Below are 21,606 nucleotides of genomic sequence, written 5' to 3'. Positions count from 1 at the left end.
TTATGGTTAGTCTGAAAAATACATTTAGAGGTTAATGTAACAGAAATAAGCATCAATAAGAAAAAGAAATTAAACTGATTTAATCTTAACCTTTGTTTTGTCTCAAAATGAGTTAAACTTCACTGTATCTCAGGAAATGGACAAAAGCTTTTGCATCTACCAAGACCAACCAGTGTAAATATGTATGTTTGAAGTAGTGAGAACCAATTACACATAAACCTTTATTTGTCAACTGTATACCTATCAAATGGCCAAAAGAAAGGGTTCAGAATATTGAAATGCAGCCTGACAAGTTTTAAAAACAAAAAAGAAAAAAAACGTAATGTAAACCCTTTAATATTTCTGCTCTATCTGGAAATTTTGTTTTCATGCTAGCTGTTTCAAAATATTTAAAAAACATGCATTTAAAAATTAAACTAAAATTTCAAATTAAACAGTCTTGTCTTTTTAAATAATGTAAACTTTAAAAGTATGTTTAAAAATATATATTTGATTAGATTTTGCAACCAATTTTGACAAAAAACCTCAAGGTTGAGGGTTGAGGGCTCTTGTACCATATATTTGAAATAGCTCTGCACATGGGATTTATCCTACATTTCTGAGCATCTCTAAGCTCTGTGAACAGCAGAAATATTATTTCCTTGGTAAGGAAGGAATTTCAAGATTATTTAAATGGGAAGGAGTAAAATCAATCCCTGCAAGTTATAGTTTGCATTTCACTGGAGAAGTTTTTCTGCAAATCTGGCACTTGCAGGCAATATGTCCATCCTCCAGCAACAGCAGCAATCATTTCACAGTCAGAGGACAATTTGGCATTCGTGTAAATTCTGTTGTATATTATACACTGAAAATTAATGCTGCTATAAGTGTACAGAACGTTGTGTTGTTATTTTGTGGCTAAGCAGAATAAATAGCAACTATTAGGTGTACTGCATTTAAAAGACGTGTAGATGTGGCACTTAGGGACATGGTTTGGTGGTAGGGTTGGCAGTGTTGCGTTAATGGTTGCACTTGATGATCTTAGAGGTCTTTTCCAACCTAAATGATGGCTACTTCTCCTCATTTCAACTGCAATGCACTGTGCCAGTTAATTCTCCTGAAGCCAGATTGCTTGACACTGCCAGGATTCCTCTGTGCTGCACCCTTCATGCTGGGCCTGTACTTTGCCACTTGCTTTCTCTGCTGATGAACTGGGGCTCCACATCCCCACAGGGCTTTCTGCCTGTTTAGTCAAGGCAGTACCTGATAGTCATGAACACAGGGAAAATTTACCTGTCCACAAAGCAAATATTAAACAGCTCTCCTATATGCCCTAGCTGATGAGTTTTGGAAAAACTTTTCAACAGCTAGGACAGAGGACTGGTGGGCATTTATGGTCTCGTACCCGCAAGGTGCAAAACAGAGAAGAAAGGACAAGTACTATTCAAGTACTTCATAAGTACTCCATGGAGTACTATTCAAGTACTCCATAAGCTGGCCATATCCATAATGCTGTAACTTTACCCATTTTTATTTGTGCATGGAATTGCTAATTTTAATGAAAATATATCCTATCAGTCATTATCACTAACTATTCCTAACCGGAAAGAAGATATAAAGCCAAGCAGAATCCACAGCAGTAGCTCAGCACCAGCAGAAGCTGCAAAAAGCTTTCACAAGGACCACAGTGTGAGAACAAGGCCCAGTGTAACAGAACTTGTTAAGAATAGCAAAACATATGGAGAGGTGATCTGCCCTTGAAAAAACAAGGTAATAGCTCAGGCTGCTACAACATCTGCTTGTAGGAACTGCTTGAAATGAGGCCACATTAATTTTTTGACACACCACACACACAAACACAACACTTCAGCATGTCCTGAAACCAATGTTTTTCAATTTATATCTCTTTTCAAGTCAGGAATAGTTAAAGATACTGATTGATAGGATATATTTTAATTAAAACTAGCGATTTCATGCACAAATAAAAATGAATAATGTTATGGCATTACAGACATGGTCAACTTAAAGATAATGTTTGTGACTTTAATCAGTATTTAAGAACTATGGCACCGATCCCAAGTTCTCATCCTCACCCAAAAAATTAAATATAAAAGTTTAAAATGCTATAAAATGTAAAAATTTTAGAGAGTTTCTATATACATTACTTTCTCCACTAAACTCAGGAAATACATTTGCACGCAAAGAAGGATATAAATGGTTGCAATTATTACTTCTAATTTCTAACAGAGACCAGAAGAGGACTGTTTAACTTTAAAATACATTATGCATTCCCATAAGATTACAAATTAAAAATAAATGACATAAATCAGGTGGGGAAGATAACAAGCTGATGGAAGAGCAGTCAGAGAAGGAAGACAGGGTAAAACTGAAGTAATAGAGTAATTTAGAATGACTAAATGCAAAATATATCAGAGAAATTTCTCCACAGAAACTAAGTAAGTTGAGTAATTTCTTATAGACGATACAGAAGTAAGAACACAAGTGGGATCTGAATAAAGAAGCAGACAGGAGCCTTGTAAGATTGCTATTTGTAATTTAGAGTAAAGTTTATTCCACTAACAATATTGCTTGTATAACAGATCAAAATATGTGTTCAATATTTTCAAAATTTAGCAAGCAGATCTGCAATTTTAAAATTAAATTTGACAGCTATATATATATGCACTTTGGTGTCCTTTCGTACGAAAAGATGAACATCACTTTGCTGAGAGTGAAATGTGAATTATGTGCAATGTAAATTATGCTCCTTGGAAACAAGCCACGACTATTTAGCTTATACAGCAGGTTGTGATTGATACAGTGAGGTGACATTATCACCTTTTTCTGCTTCGAGCAGCTGAGCAGAAAAGACAATCCTGATTTCTTGGGAGAGGATTAGTAAGTAGGAATTTCTAGAAGGTCTGTTCTTTGGCTGAAGCTGGTACACAAGGAGAGGGAAGACAACCTTTCTGCACTACAAAGGTTCTTCTATGATCACAAAGATTTTTCAAAAGCGCCTCTCTCAGTAACTCACAGCGAAGCAACCACAGGTGCAACACTGTGTTGGTAGAGGGGTGAGACAAGTTCCCAGAGCAGGTGACTTCTGAGAGAGCATCTCATGGAAATGCATCTGCCCAGGTCTTAAAGACTGCTGTCCATGTCCAGGTCACAGCACAAATGCTGCCAGAAACACCTCTGGGGAAAGAGGGACAGGCTGATTGTGTGGGGAAAAAATGGAGTTTGGGGGCCAGCAGAAATTGGAAGGACACCCAGCAGCCTGGATGAAGTCAGGACATGCTGGGTATGGCTGGAAAGAGTCACTGATGGCAGGGAGCCAGGGAGAAAAACGCCTCCCACTCCTTAGATTAAAATAGTTATTTTAATTGTATAGGTCTTCTTCTGTTGGAAGAAGTGTTTTTTTTCAGAATGCCACTGCCTATTGAAAATAAGAAGCTCTCCATATTATGATGTTCTGCACATTTTGGAGATGGATTTAGAGCAGTAAGAAACATTTCTAATAGTCCATAAACTATTAACAAAACAAACACTGTTGACTGCTCCTAATATGTTGTTGCTCTGTGGTGTTGTTTCTTTTTACTTTCTCACACTGCTGCCTTTCCACCACAGCACAGTACAACACCTCTGACACACTGAAATGACATTTTTCAGCAAATTCCTGTTTCTACTCCATTCTTTTCCTTTGTAAAGATAAGAGCAAAACAAAGCCCAAACTATAAATAAAAATGTGGACCATATAATTATGTTCTTAATGTCATTTCCTTTCATATAGGAATAAAATCCCGGACTTGGAGGCAACTATCTGAAACATGAAACGTAGCAGTAGTTCTACAGAGCTCAAGAATATTACCATAATGATACCTTTAGGACAAAGTGAAAGAAAATATTGCATTTAATAGAAATTGCTAGGATAATGCAATTACTCGTAATGAATGAATGGAATTTTTATTTCTTGGTGTCAAGATTTGGAACATTCTTCCTTCCTTGTGGTAACTTCAGTTTTTTAATAAGAAAAGTCGAATAGGACATGAACTGGTTGAAGGAGGACAATTTCAGAAACAGTACTGGCTAACTTATTTGGGAACATTGGGTCAGAACTGACTCAAAGGGATATTTTCCACCATTGGAATAACTTAATGACATGGTTCTAAGCACTTCAGGTTCTTTATTGTCCACAAATTGGACTAGTCTACTATTTTAGATTAGGTTTACAGACACCATGTACTCCTAAGTACTGGCTTCAGGCCTTCATTACAAATGGGCCAAAATTTTACTACAGTAAGTCACCCTTACAAAATGTCTTTGATAAAATGCCAACAAAGAATGATATAGCATCTTGGCCCTATATTTTGATTACAATCAATTGAAGTCACTCAGGACTATCACTGACCTTAATGGTAGCTTAAAGATACTATTTAACATAAGAGGTACCAGCTATCAGTCAAACTTTGAGACTTCACAAAGTTATTTATGTGGCATATGGTGTTGATGCTGGCAGATACTTTTTCAATGACTATTTGTACACTAGTTTCTGTGGGTCACTGTGGATTGCTGGAAGAGTGACAAGCTTACATCTAACTTCATATACTAGTTGTACCTACTAAAAGAAGCCACAGAAAACTGCTGTTTGTACCTGAGCTTCCCCAGCAGGTATGAGAGACCTACAGAGTATATTGGCAGTGATGAAACACAGCAAGACCAACCCTCATCAATAAAAGTTGCTGCAGTGGGAAATCACAGCTCCAAAAGCAGCAGTATGAAAATGAATTCTCACCTATTTATAGAAAGACCCCAAAACAACCAAACCATACTAAATAGTCTCATTGGTGAGAAGTGGATACATTGGCATTGTTCTTAAATATTATTGGTGCTCGGTTAAATGTATCCTCCCTAATCATGTTAGCACTTCTTAACATTCAAGAGGATTAATTTTTTCCCACTGAGACTTGTGAAGCATTATCTACAGAAGATCATATTAGAAGGGACAGGACTGAATTTAATGCACCGGATTTGAAGTAATTTACAAAACTCATTAAAATTCCAAAGATGTAAAATGGGTATTCCATGATGGGCTTCTGCGAATCTGGAGAACTGATTCCCACCCCCCATGGGAATACTTCAAGCACAAAGGAAATTCTGTAGTTAGAAACAGAAAAGCTCCATGACCTAAATGAAAAATCTGCTTTGTAAATTGAAATATATCGTTAATTTGTGTTTTTCAACTGAAGTTCCTTAAATAAAATCCAAGTGAGTATGGGAAAGCAGAAGAGACAGCTACATTTTATTTCAGTTGTATGCATGGGAACCCCAACTGGAGTAGTAACTTTAAACAACTGTGGTGACAGCAAGGCAGGATTAAGACAATAATGTGAAAGGACAGAAAAATAATCTTTTTCTCTTCTCCAGGACAACTTAGGCAATTCTTTTTTCTCACAATTTTTCACAATGCTTTCTTTACTGTGTAACCCATAAATGTTGTTAATGCACTAGCAAAGTTTTAATGGGAAATACTATCTTTTATTAGACCAGCACAAAGAACTGGAAAAAACAGTTGCTGTTCTGGGCTGGCTATTCAGAACTTGGCAAAGAAAGCCCTTCCTATTTTCTTTACCTACATCTCTTGATCAAACAGCAAACATCACCCATCCCCACAGATCTTGATTATATACAAAGGCCATCACGGCTATAACTAAAAAGGCAATTTATTTGCCCATATCCAGCCTTTACTCCTGTTTTCAGAGGTGCCTCCCATATGTGCCACAGGTTTTGCTACGCACTGCTTTATCCCACCCTGACAGAGAAGGTGGTTCAAAATAGTATGCCTCATGTTTTGATTAATAACATAGGAGCTGTACCTCTTTATTAGAGAAAGATGGCATTGCATTACACTGAAAAACTTTTAATTCTGTATCAATGATTACAGGACCTGAGAGGTTCTGCAGGGAAAAAGAATGTGCCATGTGCCTATAAGAGGGAAATGTAGATATGGACTGAGGCACACAGCACAGCTGAATCAAATAAATGTATGAAGACAGGTACAAAGAGAAAGAATGACTGGCCTGTACCATCTCAGCCCTGTTACAGGCTTATTTATCTCCAGAGGTCTGCTCTTCTTTCTGAATTTTTAGACATGCTGCTGTTGGCTTCCTGCAATTTGGCTGCTCTCTCCAATTTTTGAATGAAAATTCAATCTTGAGTTGAAAGTTCAAGGAAATTAGCTTTAACATCACAAAAGAAGAAAATCAGAGCTGAAGTATTTGAGACAGGCTCAAGACAGTGTTCACTGACCCACAAATCCCCTTTCAACTACATAGGCATTACACTAGTTTGTGTGCACACTTGATAGAGTTTGGTAGAAGACATATAAAAGTAAATAGTGAAAGAATTGGCATTATAATCCAAACTCATGGTCAAAAAGACAAAACTAGTCACACTAAGTTGAGGTGCAAGCTCCTTGTAGTAGTTTAACTAAAAAAAAAAGGCATTCAGTAACACAGGAGTACAACAGTAAAATAAAAAAAGAGAAATTAGGAAGGAATTAGGAATTGTAGGGTTGTAGGGAATGGTGAATTATAGTCTAAAACCAAGAGATAAAAACTGCCAATGAAGGGATTAAGGAAGGCAAGACATCCTCAGATCTGGAGAAGATTATTTCAGTATCTGATTTATAACTAGATTGACAGTCTCTTGTGGAGACTTCATCAGACAAACTGTTATTAAACCATTTCAGTTCCATATTCCGAATCTCCTGGAAATATAGGGTTGGGTTTCTGAAGTCACTGTGTATGTACATAAGCATGGGTGTATCACATCTAGCACACTGAGTCCAAATCTTGATTTAGGTATCCAGGTAAGGTGGTAAGCAGTAAAAATTACTGGCAGAATATACTGTAACAGAAGGTAAGGACACCATATTCATTTCATAAAGTGACTCATAAAAATATGCCAATTGAAATATAAATGGTCTATGAAATGAAAACAAGATTTAAGATCCCGATGACTACATTCAATTATAAAGAGCAGCTAAAATTTGTTAACAGTTAAAACATGACAATAGTGGTATCTTGCAGTTTGATCTCCCATGAATGTGTAGCTGCATGGTCTCAAGTACAGATAAAGGAAGAGATGAAATTCCATAATAAATGTTAAATGGCAATGATTCAAAAAATTACTGACTCCTTTTATCAGCCGAAGAGTTGACCTTTGTTACCTGTTTTCACCACTTACCGAATGGTTTCACAGCATTTTGGTGTGGCACATCAGTAAGACCTACATCAACAGTTCAGACCCTTGTTCAGAACTTCAGGCCACAAACTCACCTGCTCCTGGGTCATCTTCTGCAGCTCTTTCTCCCAAGCTGCCTGGTCATCATCAAGGTGATAGGAAGCAGGCGGGGTGAGTCCACGCAGAATCAGGGGGTCACGGTCATGGCAGAGGGCTATCAGATGTCCAATGTACAACTTCAACTTGCTGCGATTCTGATCGAGTTCTAAGAGGGGCTGAATTATCTGAAATAAGAGAACAGACACAGTGAGGAACAGTCTGAGACCCAAGCAGTGGTGAAGGGAAAGATCAGCGTCTAAGTTACAATCTTGTTCAGCTTCATACTGGAAGAAATTTGAACATCCCCTTTCCCCCCATACTCTTAGCCCTTAACCTACCAACCAGCCAGCTGAAGCAGAAAAAACAAGGACCCTGGGGAAGGGGTGAGGTGATGACAGCTGTGTGATTAGTATGGAAAGCAACAATTATAGGGGTGAAAAATGAAACGATTTTAAATTGAATGTATTACTGATTATCCAACAGTGCTTTAGTCAACTACTTCAACAAAAAATAACTCCTCTGATAAAGAGTGGCAGTCCACAACCAATGCAATAGCAATATACATTTTTAGCTAGTTTTGCCAATAAATATTTAATTGTAAATTAAGTATGCAATAAACATGGTCTAAACAGAGTAATTTCAGATTTTGCCAAGAAACTGGATAGCGACATATCTTCACCAGAAAGTTAAAATATAACTTTTAATAGTCTTTTATATAGTTAAAATATAGTCTTCTATAGTTTTGAAAAGGCAACGACTTCTATAATGCAAGTCAGATTCTATACAATAGACTAAAAAACTAAAATCAAAGGACTTTATTAAAGTACTATTTTATTTCACTATACTTTACCCAATCTGAATCTAATCCTTATTCCTCAATGCAATCCAAACTGGAGTCATCCAGTTCCCATAAAAAGTATCTGAAGAACCCTTTTTCATCTTTTCACAAAAACATAGAGCTCAAGTGCATAAATACATACTGGGCATCCTTTGCTATGACCTCCCACAAGAACACTGCTTCACATTGTTATAGATGTTTGTGGGCATATATTAAAAAACGCAGTAAAGCAAAACTCTAAGGTTTAAAACTGATGAAAAATTAAGAAGAACTGGGCTTAGTGCCTCCCTTCCAGAAAATGAGGTGCTGAAGCTACAGCACTGATGTACATGGGCAAGGAAAGCTGGAAAGCCTTGCCAAAGTACTGGCAACTTCTCTTTGTGTTCCCAGGCAGAGGCTGCACCTGCTGTTTGTTAGTGGGTCGGGGATATCTTTCCAATAGGACACCTCTGACCCTGCTAATGAATAAGGAGTGAGATAATCTCTGAGTCAACAGAAACAGGGCACTGGCATTACTTTCAACAGACACCCTGGCTTTGACCCCTTTTAATAAGGCTGTCAGGGCTCACTTATTTAGATTCCAACACTGTTCTACATGGATTAATTTCTGTAGAGTCTGAGGATCCGTGAGGTATGGCTAAGCAGCTGACTAATGTCAGGCTCCTTGTCCTGCCAAGCTTAGCTGTGCTCAGGAGTCTACACCAGAACATGAGGGTGCCAGTGCCTACCAAAAGCCACAGGGCAGCCATGGTAGAGGAGACATGCAAGAAACCTGCAGAGAGAGTGGGGTCACGTGCTTTATTAAAAACCCTAGTGCTACCTGCAGCCTTGGGGCAACCTCTGCAGATACAAACACACACATCAAAACAATGGCTTGTTATATGAGGATGGGATGAGTGGACAGCAAGGTGGATTGAGAACTGGCTGAACAGCAGCTGCCAAAGGGCTGTGATCAGTGGCACAAGGTCTAGCTGGAGGCCTGCCACTAGTGGTGTCCCCCAAGGCTCAATACTAGTCCAAGCATTTAAATTATTCATCAGTGATTTGGATGAAGGGGCAAATGTCTCCTCAGCAAGTTCACTAATGACACAAAGCTGGGAGGAGTGGCTGATACTCCAGAGTGCTGTGCAGCCCTTCAGAAGGACCTCAACAGGCTGGAGAGGTGGGCAGAGAAGAACAGTCTAAAATTCAGCAAAGGCAAAGGCAGGGTCCTGTACCTGGGGAAGAGTAACCCCATTCACCAGTACAGGCTGGGGGCTGACCTGCTGGAAAGCAGCACCTGGGGGTCTTGGTGGACAACCAGCTGTCCATGAGCCGGCAGTGTGTCCTTGTGGCCAAGAAGGTCACGGGTATCCTGGGGTGCATTAGGAAGAGCATTGCCAGCAGGTCGAGGGAGGTGATCCTGCTCCTCCACTCAGCCATGGTGAGGCCACATCTGGAGTGCTCTGTCCAGTTCTGGCTCCTCAGTACAGCAGAGACAAGGAGCTCCTGGAGAGGGTCCAGTGGAGAGCAACAAAGATGATTAAGGGACTGGAGCATCCCTCTTACAAGGAAAGGCTGAAGGAGCTGGGCCTGTTCAGCCTTCAGAAGAGACAACTGAGAGGGGACCTCATCAGTGTCTATCACTATCTGAAGAGAGGGTGTCAAGATGCTGGACCCAGGCTCTGCTTGGTGGTGCCAAGTAATAGGACAAGAGCCAACAGGCAAAAAGTGATGCACAGGAAGTTCCACCTGAACAGGAGGAAGAACTTACTATGCAAGTGACCATGCACTGGAACAGATTGTCCAGAGAGGCTGTGGAGTCTCCCTCAACTGGATATTCCAGAACCTGTGCTGTGTGCTCTGGGATGACCCTGCTTGAGCAGGGAGGTTGGACCAGATGACCCACTGTGGTCCCTTCCAGCCTGACCCATTCTGTGATTCAGTGACTGTAAACTGCAGCAGGGCAGAATACTCTGCTCTCCTGTACACAGGGCAACAGAAAGGGATATTTTAATAGCATCAGCACAGTTGCATTTCACTTCCATTACCCAGCAAAACTGTATTTAGCCAACTATATCCATCAGCTTTGGTTATTTACTGAATTTGCACTATTTACCCCAATTTCTTATTTGTTATGAAGATTATGAAAGCGTACTGCCTGTGCAGGTGAAAACCAGTGATGCTTCTAATTGAACTAATGTCTTTCCTATCTTTCTTACTATTTGATTTGCTCACAGAGGGTAGAGTGATGGAATATCACATCTTGAAAAACTAGTTTTCTATAGAATGAAAAGGTGCAAAAGCAGTAGTCAACATCTAATAACTAGCTGTCCAATCAATGTAGTAGCTGCTTTGTACTCTTTTTAGATATCACAATCTATTGAATATCCATCAGATATGCAGATTCCAATCTGAAAAGAATCCGACCTGCCAAGATTTCTGGCTATTCTTTGTGAACAGAAACCCTCGCTGATAAAAAGAAAGCAGACCCATCTAGCAAGTAAGGATGGAAGATTTTCATACAACAGTTGCATCTGATTGCTCAGAAATAAATCCCCTTTCGAAGCACATTCCTCCTGTACCCTTCCCCCTTACCTCAAGCTGGAAACAGGCCAAATGAGGCGTGTGAAAGTTCTTAACTAGCAGCCTTCCCAAAGCTGTTCACAGAGCAATCATTCCTCTCACTTGGGATCCATTAAACACTGCCAGTCAAGTAGGAAGTGCCCTTCTATCTGCGTTCCTGCCGTATCTAATATGAACTAACCACTTAGCAAGAGGCACTGTGCTTCCCACACAGCAGAGCTGCCACTGCCTTATCTCAAGAGGGTGTAAGAGCATTTGCTAAGTGGAAAAGCAGGGCAGTGCTGGATTCATAAACCACATTGTGTTCTCATGATCTGCTCAGAGCTGTAGAGCTTTCTAGGAAAGCAACGGGTAAACAGACCAAACCCAGGAATATCTTCTAAAGCAGCCCTGATTCATTAATTGCCCTGATAGGTTTAGGCCATCCTCATCAATGCATGGAATGAAGTCTGCTTAATGTACCCTCAAGTTCAGAATATTGCTAATGGCCAGCTAAGCCTGACAGTCTGTTTCACTAAAAAAGGCAATCCCTACAACTCCGAGGGAGAAACATGAAATGCCTGACAAAGCTCTGATACAAACCCAAGCCATCTCAGCCAACTAATAAAGACATTTGGGAACATACTCCAAAACACATTCAACTTGGAAACAACATATTCTTTTTTTTTTTTTAATTTTGTAGATTTTTTAAAAAATCTTTGAGCATGAGAAATGGGAACCTAACTGCAGTTTTACAATTCATTGGAGCAAAAAAGCTTTAGAATGAAATTATATGGCTTCTTCAGAGGTAGACCTGCTGTTGTTGTACAATGGTCAGCTGAAATATGGGTAACTGTATTTAAAAGTTTTTTTATGCTAAGTCTCTGCATTTAAATATGTATATACACACTGTATAGATAAGAAGAGGTACTTGCAACTTAACATAGCTGGAGAGACCTATCTGAATGTTTAGTCACTTTGACTGTCAAAGATGAATACACCTCTCTCCCATACAGAGACTGCGATGTCCAAAAGTTTGGCTGAGCAGTGTCTACCACAAATATACAAAAACACACAGGTGGTTACATGAAAAAGGAAACCAGTGAATGGGTGGTATAAGTGCAGCACTGCTGATAGGACAGAAATGTGATACTGACTATCCATAATCATCTGCAGAATAAAGTATGGGTTTAATCAATGTGTAATTCATCACAACCACCAGCTTTAAATTATGGGTTCTCCAAGCAGAAAGGTTAATGACCTGCTCACCTTTGTCCCTGCTAACATTCCCTTCTTCTCTGAAGGAAGCAAGTAATTTCACAGAACCAAGTAATTAACTTTACTAATTTCAGAGAATAGCTTCTAAATTTCTACTTAACAAAAAATCTGCAGCTCCCATTTTGAATAAAATCTTATAGGCACCTCTAAAAGCCTGTCTGTTTTCACAACTGCATCAGCTGACCTTGTAAAAGTTATCTCCTTACACAGCCTGCCTTAGTCATCAGAAGCATGCATAAATGTGCATGTTGATTGTGGATCAACATCAATAATCTTTTTCTTACAGATACATGCCTGTGATTTCTCTGAGAAAGCAAAAAAAAAGGAGAAAATAACTTCTTCTTGACACAGCAATGGCAATACAAGCTTCCATATGTACATTTGGCACTGGCAGGACTGCTGTCATACTCCCCTATTAGCCTGACTACCCTGCTTGCCCTTAGAGTGGATGAGCACATATACACTCACTAAAGGGCAGAGTGATGCAGACAAGTAATCTTTTTTTTGCAATCAAAAATTTCAGTATCTTTTTCTTAACTTACCCATTAATCTCTAAATATTTTAGGAAAAAAAAATCCCTGTAAAAACAGCTATATCAGGAAGAAAATAAAATAGACAAGTAATCTCAGATGTCAAAGTAAACAACACGAGGTCAAAATTATGGTGTTTTTGTATCGAGAGTGTTACCAAGAAGTGGAGATGGAGTGAATCTGAAAGTTTCCAAGGAATTAATTTGAGTAAAGATTTAGCTTGCTAGCCTGCTCTACAGACTATGAGTTTACATAGATCCTGCAAAGGCACAAATAAATATGGAATTCTGAAAAAAATCCAATTGGAAACCCAAAACATCACCAAACATCTCCTCAGAACTTCAGACTGAACATAACAAATATACTTGGAAAACAAGTTAAATGGAGGTAGCCCTTTATCTCCTCTCAATCACATCTTTCATGTGAGTGGAAAATTATTTTCAAATTTTGTTACACACAGATGCAACTATGCTACCCAACAAAACCTGCTTCCCAAACTACCATTACATAAGAGAAGATGGGCACAAAAACTGTGTAGGCAGCTTTTTTTTCTAAAAAGAAATTATTCCAAGAGGACCCGACAAATATAACAAAAGATGGAATGCATCATAGTGGATCCTCAGATACCTCCCTGTATCTGGGTTTTATTATAGATATTGCCAGACAAGAAAATTTTGCCTATATAGATAAATATCTTATATTGGGAGATATGGAAATAAACTAAAGATACTGAGTTACACAGTCTGGAAGTATTTGCATGGCAAATGGAATTAGGCCTTCTTGCTCAGACCATTTGTGTTTATTTGGCAACAAACACGAGGGCTCAACTACAATAATCTTGTAACCATTGAATGCAATGGAGTTTTATGAGGCATGAATTTGGCTCAGAATGTGCAAAGCTTTCCCAAATTCAGAGCAATTTATCACTGATGTCTTCCCTTCATTATTTTAAATGGAAACAGAAGAAAGTTCTCAAAAAAACACATCCTGACCTCAGTTCAGTTCAGCTCAGTTCACTGATGCACAGAGATACTTGGTTTCTTCAGAAGACCACAACACAAAAACTCAGGGACAGGCTTAATTTTCTTTAGATTTGTTTTAAAGAAAAAAAAAAAAAGATTTAAACCTAACTTTCATAATTTTTTCCTCATAAACCAAAACAAAACAACATATGTGAGGAGCTGAAAGAGATTCTGGCTATTTTGACAGAGCTGTCTTGCTCAGTTCCTTTCTGACAGAATCAATTAGGAAATCATTTTTATATAGCAAATTATTTTAGAAATTTTTATACACCATGAACAAATCCCATGGATTAATGATTTCCAGAGTTCACCCTCTTCATCTTGGGAAAAATCCAGACCAGAAAAAAAGAACAGAGAAAACACAAACCAGGGAAAGTAGTTTTCTCATTAGTTCCCTCTGTTTGAATAAAATCTTTTCCCCATCATGTAGGTGAAGCAAAGAATTGCAGTGGGTTGGTAGGATTCCTAAAGCACTGAAAATGAGCAAGTACTTCTAAAATATTTTTATACATAACAAATCCCGAAGTGCTTTTTCATGACACTGACAACTTTTGCTTACATGGGCTGTGGAGCAAATGCTTGCGGGGAGCCACGTGAGGAATAGCAGAGACTACTGTAGATGAACGTTCAGGAACGAGGTACCTCAGCAGAGCTGAAGGGGGTGTCTGCATACAGCTTGAATTTTACTTGTTTCGTCAATCCCTGACTTTCAAAAGCAGAAGCATTTGCCCAAACTCTTACTCCTAAATATAACTAACTGCACTGTGCACACCTCACATCTCTTTCTTCTCTAACAGCCCATATTACTCTTCCCCAGTTGAGACACAGGAGAGGAATCTGTGGCTTAACTGCAAGATGAGATCAGAACACACAAACTGAAATCCTGTTTTATTTCTCTAAGTTTTCTTTTGTCTTCAGAATCTCTTTGGAACTCAGCAACCCAGAAGCTTAGTTCTGGAGCGAAACAGGATGACCTAAGAGAACCTGAAATCTTCAATATATTAAAATCTCCTTCATTAGAGCATTTTGTTCCTGTAAGTTATGTTAGTTACCAGGTTAAAATTTGGAAGAGTAAATTAAATTCTATACAAAGTCAGACTTATGATACTGACAATGATAATATTATCAAGAGAAAAAAAAAGTATTCCCACAGCAAGTACAAATAGTTTAATAACCATTTGCAGCTTGTACATGACACTGTGGATTTAAATAATATCCTCCTGACCAAACTTCTGCAGGTGTAGTTAGGCAAGTTTTGATTTCACAGAATCCATTAGATTTTATGCTGATTCCTTCTCTACAAGAATGTAGCAGCTTGAGAATAAGTAAGAACAACCTGTTTATACTTTTAATCCATTCAAGCTTTCTAGCGCTTGTTATCCATGCAACAGTGAACAAGAAAGCAAACACATCTCTTGCTGTGCTGTATTTTGTCTATTGCTTATTCCTATTACAAGGGATAAAAGGAAACAGTGGCTAACATGCTTTTGTTTGAAAGCAGAACACATGCACTGGGAGACTGTGTCCATGGGAATGCTTATGTATCAGGGACTATGTTCTTCTGTCTCCCTGTGTCTGTTCCATTGCTAATGGAAAACAGAAGGTATTTCTTAAGTAGTCTACCAGAGAACACAATCAGTGCTTTTCCTGTTCAGATGAACTATAACCTCCCTGTCTGCAGGTGATAGGAATCTTGGTCTTGTCATTCTCTAACACTGGGTCTTCACTCTGCTGTTGCAGCTCCCTACTTGATAAAAGATACTTTCAAAGCAAAGCCACATGAAGCCACCAAACACCTGGTTAATCTGTCTTTAGGAGTTCTTTTTAGAGTTGTATGCACTACATTCAAATGCAAAATCCCACAAATAAACACACACACACACACACATACACACATACACATACATATACAAGTTCTTATCTAAAAGTTACAATAAACAATCAGATGTAGTTGGACTGCCTGTGGTGAGCCTACTATGAGTTGGAACTGTAAATCCTGACATCTCCATCATTTATTATGAACTTTACCAGCCAGGAAAATATAGCGTCTGGATTGGCTACTTGCCCCTATAAATTTTTATTTTAGTCACATTTCTCTTGAGCTTATTTTCATAGTTAATATGTTGGAAAGCAGGTTTGGGCTTGATTCTTTTTCTAATATTCTTCATCTTCCCTCTCCCTCAGTTTCTTTCCTCCTGACTGATGACTAACAGGGTCTGGCTGCAGCTATTCCTCTTCTGTCTCTATCCTGTCCATGAGTGCCAGGGCTCAGCTTCCCTCTCCTTCATGTCACCAGCAGTGTATTCATAGTTTGTAAAAGCTTCTGACCCTGCATGATTGCATTCTGGGATATGGATGAGCACTGCAAGAAATGTAAATGGTAAAGTAATTGGGAGATAGTACAGACTATCACACAAGATGCAAGCAACAACTCTCCTGGAAGTGGTCAGAAACAATAATGTCTGAGTGCAGAACTCCTACTTGCTAAAAAGATCAAGCCACTCGTAGGAGATCATATTCAGCTGCAAATCAAAAGAGAAAATAAGACACAGACCTGGCATAATCTCATTCGGCAGAAATGAATGATGGCCTTTTTGCAATTGTTTTGCTGAAAAGCACAAATCCGTACAAAAAGAAACCAGCCATCTGTTTTGAATGTTTTAGAATGTAAGTATCTATTTGTGTTCTTCTTTGATCTGTAAGAATAATACGAAGACAGTGATACAGTCCAGCTACACCTCTGTTGTGAGTGCTTAATTCATCCCAGAGCTGCAGATTACAAAATTCCATCTGGAAATCTTAGTCTTATCATTCTGGGATCAGAAAGAAGATGAACAGTGCATCAAGATCAGTTCTTTTGTGTTCATACATATAAAATCCTTGGACAGAGAATACATTCTTCTAAGAGAAATTAGTTATTAAATAGCAAAATAATAGCAGTAGAATTGTTCCCCAGAAGAGTGAAAGGACCAGGAGCAGATGTTGACATCGTCTTAAGGACAGCATTCTTCTCTAGGCTGGCCCATCCCAGTCTTAACAGTATTTAGTGGGTAAAAGATGTCATGCCAATATGGGTATAAAGGAAGAGAGAAGTTGGAAAGGTTTCCAAAGTGGAATGGTAGAAGATTAATCATAAAGCAAAATATTAAGCATTACTTCAGTTGTTTGCTCCACCATGACAGGATTGTTACACTAAAGTGAGCAGGTCACTACAAAAGGCTCTCCCCTAAGCAGAATTACTACAACCAAAGAAGAAAAGGTTATTCTCTGAAAAATGGCAAAGTTTGAAAAGGCTTGAAAAGCACGGATAATTGTATGATAGCTAAAGTGGGATTTTGAACTGCATTTCCTCAGAGCAGCAACTGGCAATCCATGAACTCTTTGTGTCTCCTTGCCTGAACTTGATGGCACAGGAGACTTTCAGTTTCATGACTAATGATGATGCCCACATAAGCAGGGCTCCAGAAAAGCAGGGATGGAAATGAGGTCCTGTGATTAACTGGAACAACTGTATTCAAAGTGCTGCTCTTGCAAGCATTAATTAGTTACATCACCCTATTTGAGTGCATCCTGTTAGGGTTCTTACTATAGGGTTCCCCATCTGAAAAATGGAAGTGAGGAGCCCTGGCTGTCACCAGGATGACAAAACAAATCTGGCATCTTAACTCTCAGTCAGGACAAATGATAATGTTTAAGTAAATTAAGATTATTTCACATGGCTGCCTTAAAATTTTGCACAGGGTATGTCTCTAAGGCACTTTCTTTCACAATGCTTTTACACATCTGGATGAAGAACTGTAATGAACGTATTATACCATTATTACACACTACACAATTAGTTTGTAGATTTTTAGAGAGGGGAATAAATGACCCTTCAGATGACAAAAGATCACAATAAAGAATAAGAGACAGTGGTCTAAAGAGCTTTGTTCAGCATGTTGGAACGGCAGCTCCTTGAAATGTTTAACATATGGGTTATTTTCCCTTTTTTTGGGAGGGAAAAGGATCTTGGAAGGAAAAAAAAAGAAAATATTAATAGAGTCAAATACAAATCTAACATAATTTTGGGAAAAAATTCAACATGAGGTATTAGAATCACTATCATATCACTTTAACAAGACTATTTCAGAATATTGTGCAATAATAGTACCTAGCACTTATATAGCACTTCTCCCAAGCCAACTTCCACTTTTACAAAACCTTCAGCTCATTTTACAATTAGAGAATTTGAGACAGGAAGAAAGAGAACAAGTGAGTGGTTGGAGACGATGCCAGGAAAGAATTTATCTTCTGAACTGTGGTCTAGTACTGTGTCCAGTAAATTACATTGTAATACGAGCCAGGCACGAAAGCTTGGTCTTTTTGACCATTCTGCATGATCTAACAATTAAAAAGACCATATTGAAAATAAATTTATTCAAAAGGCTTCTGAGGTCACAGTGTAATAAGTGACAATACTGAGAACCTAAAAAGTGTGACAGTAGGATGAGCAATTCTCTACACGCTGCAAGCATAAAATGTGTCTTGTGGAGAAAAGATCACATTTATGTAGTGAATGAATGCCTGTGTAATCATTTGAACATGGAACTCACCATGAAAAAGACATTTACTTTGCTAAAAGAAATCAGTATATGAATCCAAGCATCAAATAATGTAGAAAAAAAAATCAATGTTCTTCTCAAACTTCCCAAAGCATAGACATTTTCAGTGCTGTAGTGATCAAAATGAAAAATTCATGGGGTTTGACAGCTGTGGCAAAGGTTAAATTAAGTCTTGAGATGTCCTGCCCTTACTGGCATTATTTCTATCCTTCTTACTCTACCATCATAGTAGTTACAGTTCTTCATGCTGTTACCTGTCACCTATTTCTGCCACTTTCCTCTGAATGTGTTTGAACAGCCATGCATGCTGGCTGACTGGGTGTCCACTCACTGTGTATCTCCTTTTAGCTGTAAAATGGAGTAAGAAATACCTCCTACACAACAGAAAGGAAATTGTGAATGCTCCTTCTGGGCATTCCTAGGGGTGAGACAACATTGCTCTGCAGATACAAGTTGGAAACACATGGCTTACAACCCTGAGCATTCAGTTGGGTTTTGCGTACGTCTACTAGTATCAACTTCTCTGTGAGATTTAACTGTTTCTATCATTCTTACAGGAGTCCTGCTTAATACCCTTGTTCTAAAAAACGCAACACAGGAATGTCATTCAAGCTCCATTACCTTTCAATAATCACAAATGGCTATTTAGAATTAAACTGGTTTTGGAAACAATATATTCATTAATTATGTCCTTCAGAATATTAGACGCTCTTGATTAAAAACTATAGTTAAAAAATTCAAAATGAATTTGTTAAACTTTCTTCATATTGATGGCTTTCCCTCTACTTAAGTTTTTAGATTTAGACAACTCGTCTACAGAAAAACTCTCGGCAAACTCAAATTACAACATTAAAAATGTAGCCCTTGGTAGACAACACATACTTGTAATCTGGTGATGTTGCAAATTATAATATACACTGATTTTGACAAGGAGTGTAGGAAATTTACTTCAATTGACTGCTTTTTCAAGTCTTAAAAATGAGTCAAATATTTTCCTGTAATGACTTACTCCCTCTTTCCACCTCTGAAATCTTAAGAGAAGTCTCAAATTCTGCTAGTGTCTTCAGTGCTCAACCCACAATACCTACTCCTTCTGTGGTAAAATTTGTCAAACTCAAGTATTAAAGAAAAATGTCACAAAGAAGAGGCTTTTTGTCTTGCAATATTTTTACGGTAATAGGAACTTGCCAATATCTTCATCATCTTGAAATATCCCTATTTTTAGGCACTCCAGTTCCAAGTTAGCTCTTTGACCATTCCACTGTTACTCTAAGAAGCATAATATTAATTTTCAGATTTTGTTCCTGGAATTCAAGAAAAACCAAATGCTTTGCTCTTTAGCAGGAGTATCAGTGACTTCAGGACTTGTTCACAGCTGTTCATAAAAATGCTTCCACAGAGTGAATTCAAAGAGCTTGTCTAATGACAGCATCTACTAGGCTTCAACCCCTACTGCAAGCTAGAGCCATGGAAGATGGGAAGAAAAATACAACAGCATGCATACTTAAAACCACACACGTGGTATGTATAAATTACATACCAGGATTAAAGTCTCAGTTCTCAGGATTTCAGTTTTGCTCTTCCTCTGTTCTTGCCCTTAGCACTTCAATTCTGTCCTTGCTTTTCCCTGGGCCCTTCAATTTGATTGATCTTTCACTCTTCCAACTGTTTGTTGTGACCCTGTGCCCCCTACACCCATTCAACAAGAGTGGTCCTCCTCATTTCTGATGAGCAGGGGTGAATCAAGCAGATCTCTGAACCACACCCACACTTTCTGCCATCGAAAAACTAGATGAACTGAGACATTTATGTATGGAAGCTTTGCTTCTCCTTCCCCCATATGGCACAGGCATGGTACAGATTTACAAAGGAGATACATGTGCATATACACATACCCTTTTGCATGTATGAGACCTCATAAAGTGTAAATTCATATTATTCTCAATAACAGTGAATAATAACTATTTAAGATATTGGCCAGACCATTTTAGCATTTGAGAAAGACAAAAGAGCATCCTCATGTGAAATCACACTGGAACACGATTGGGTATAGAGGAGGATAGAGCTCCATCTGGGGAATAAAAGGAGTCATAAGAAATTTACACAGCAAGGAAACGAGCCTAGAGAAAAAGGCTAGGAAAGACTATTTCAGGATGAAAGATGGTATTTACATTGAATTATAAACTGAAATGTAAGCTACCATTCTCTGTAACTACAGGAAAAGTGCATATGTTTAAGAACAGTGCTCCATTTCAGGGGAGCTCTATCTGATAATGCTGTCATGTACACAACTGGCACAATTAAATATTAAATTCAGTCAATTCTGGAATGTTGGAGGGGAAAAGCCTTAAACCCTAAAACATAAAAATAAAATAATGTAGTTTGCTACTGTACATAGTTTTCTCCTCTCCATTTCATCTTCAGTATCGACCAGAGGTGATTGCAACCACAGACCTAAAGAAACTCTAAAAAACAAACTTATTGCCAAGTCTTTTGCTATTAGTTACCTTTTTATCATTGTAATACGTAAATTTAATTTAACACACAGAAGTTAGGGACTCTGTAACTTACATTACCTTAGCTTTTACAAAGAGATGTTGATATATGCAAGACAATCTTGAGGCTGACAAGTTTCTCAGATGAGATGCATGTAAGGCAAGGATGCTGGCTGACTCATTATTTTGACTAGGATACTCTGTAACATGCTTTCCTGAGGAAAATGCCTCCAAGTGGAGAGATAAGCTGTATTTAATGTCACCCACCCATTAATTCAGTAAACTAATAGAAACCACATTCTTAGCACATTTGCATTCATAAATGCATCAGCAGGTGGGAGAGGAAAAGAGGAAGATCTTTCTATCAGTGTTTTCTACACAAACTCCATGTTTGCTCTAGAAGGAAAATCAGAATTATTCCTACCTTCATAGTGAGCATCCTCTTCCTTTTCATCATTTACTTACCTGATCTTTCCTGTTTAATTGCTGTGCTTCAGCTGATCTTTACAAGCATTATCTCTAAAACTTTTAACAACATACACTAACACACAACCATTGCAAGAGTGGTGATTCAAAAAGAATGTGAAATCAACAGTGAGTGTAAATTAATGAAGCATTTTATCAATTTTTCCACTAAAGAGATTTTCTCAGTTGAAACCCCAAGGCATGAAATTCAAGTTTGACACTGTCACAGTTGGATTAAATTTTTCAGATGGTTGACTTGAAAAAAGGGATTTGATCTATACAGTCAGACAGACACGTAAGTCTGTAGTTAATTGAGCAAGTGTGAAGAGATGAGAGTGCCTTATTCTTTCATGAATACTTTACAAACCTAGCATAAAGGAAAAAATTTTCCAAAATGCAAGAGTTCAAGATTTCCATAGAAATTTTCAGAAGTTTTCTTTCAAGTAACTAGTAGGAAAAAATCATATTGTGCAAAAAAAAGTGAAATATTTTTTCTTGAAAGTATAAGTGAAA

At 38.2% G+C, this 21,606-nt stretch overlaps 1 protein-coding gene across 11 annotated transcripts in view; it reads right to left on the bottom strand.

Moving 5' to 3' along the window:
• The window catches only part of ERC1 (ELKS/RAB6-interacting/CAST family member 1), a 283,422-nt gene that overhangs the window by 9,490 nt on the left and 252,326 nt on the right, over positions 1-21,606 (bottom strand). For 9 of the 11 annotated variants that reach the window (XM_027680687.1, XM_027680693.1, XM_027680688.1 and 6 more), the window contains one exon: positions 7,317-7,505. In XM_027680687.1, coding sequence (XP_027536488.1) covers positions 7,317-7,505 — 189 coding nt within the window. Of the gene's footprint in view, positions 1-7,316; positions 7,506-21,606 lie in introns of those variants that run through there. The other 2 variants (XM_027680696.1, XM_027680698.1) reach the window with 1 other exon arrangement.

Source organism: Neopelma chrysocephalum, unplaced genomic scaffold, assembly GCF_003984885.1.
Source record: "Neopelma chrysocephalum unplaced genomic scaffold, ASM398488v2 Primary Assembly neopelma1_59, whole genome shotgun sequence".
NCBI classification, from domain to species: Eukaryota; Metazoa; Chordata; class Aves; order Passeriformes; family Pipridae; genus Neopelma; species Neopelma chrysocephalum.
Note: the sequence above shows the minus strand (reverse complement) of the source record. Positions and strands in the feature narration are given on the sequence as shown.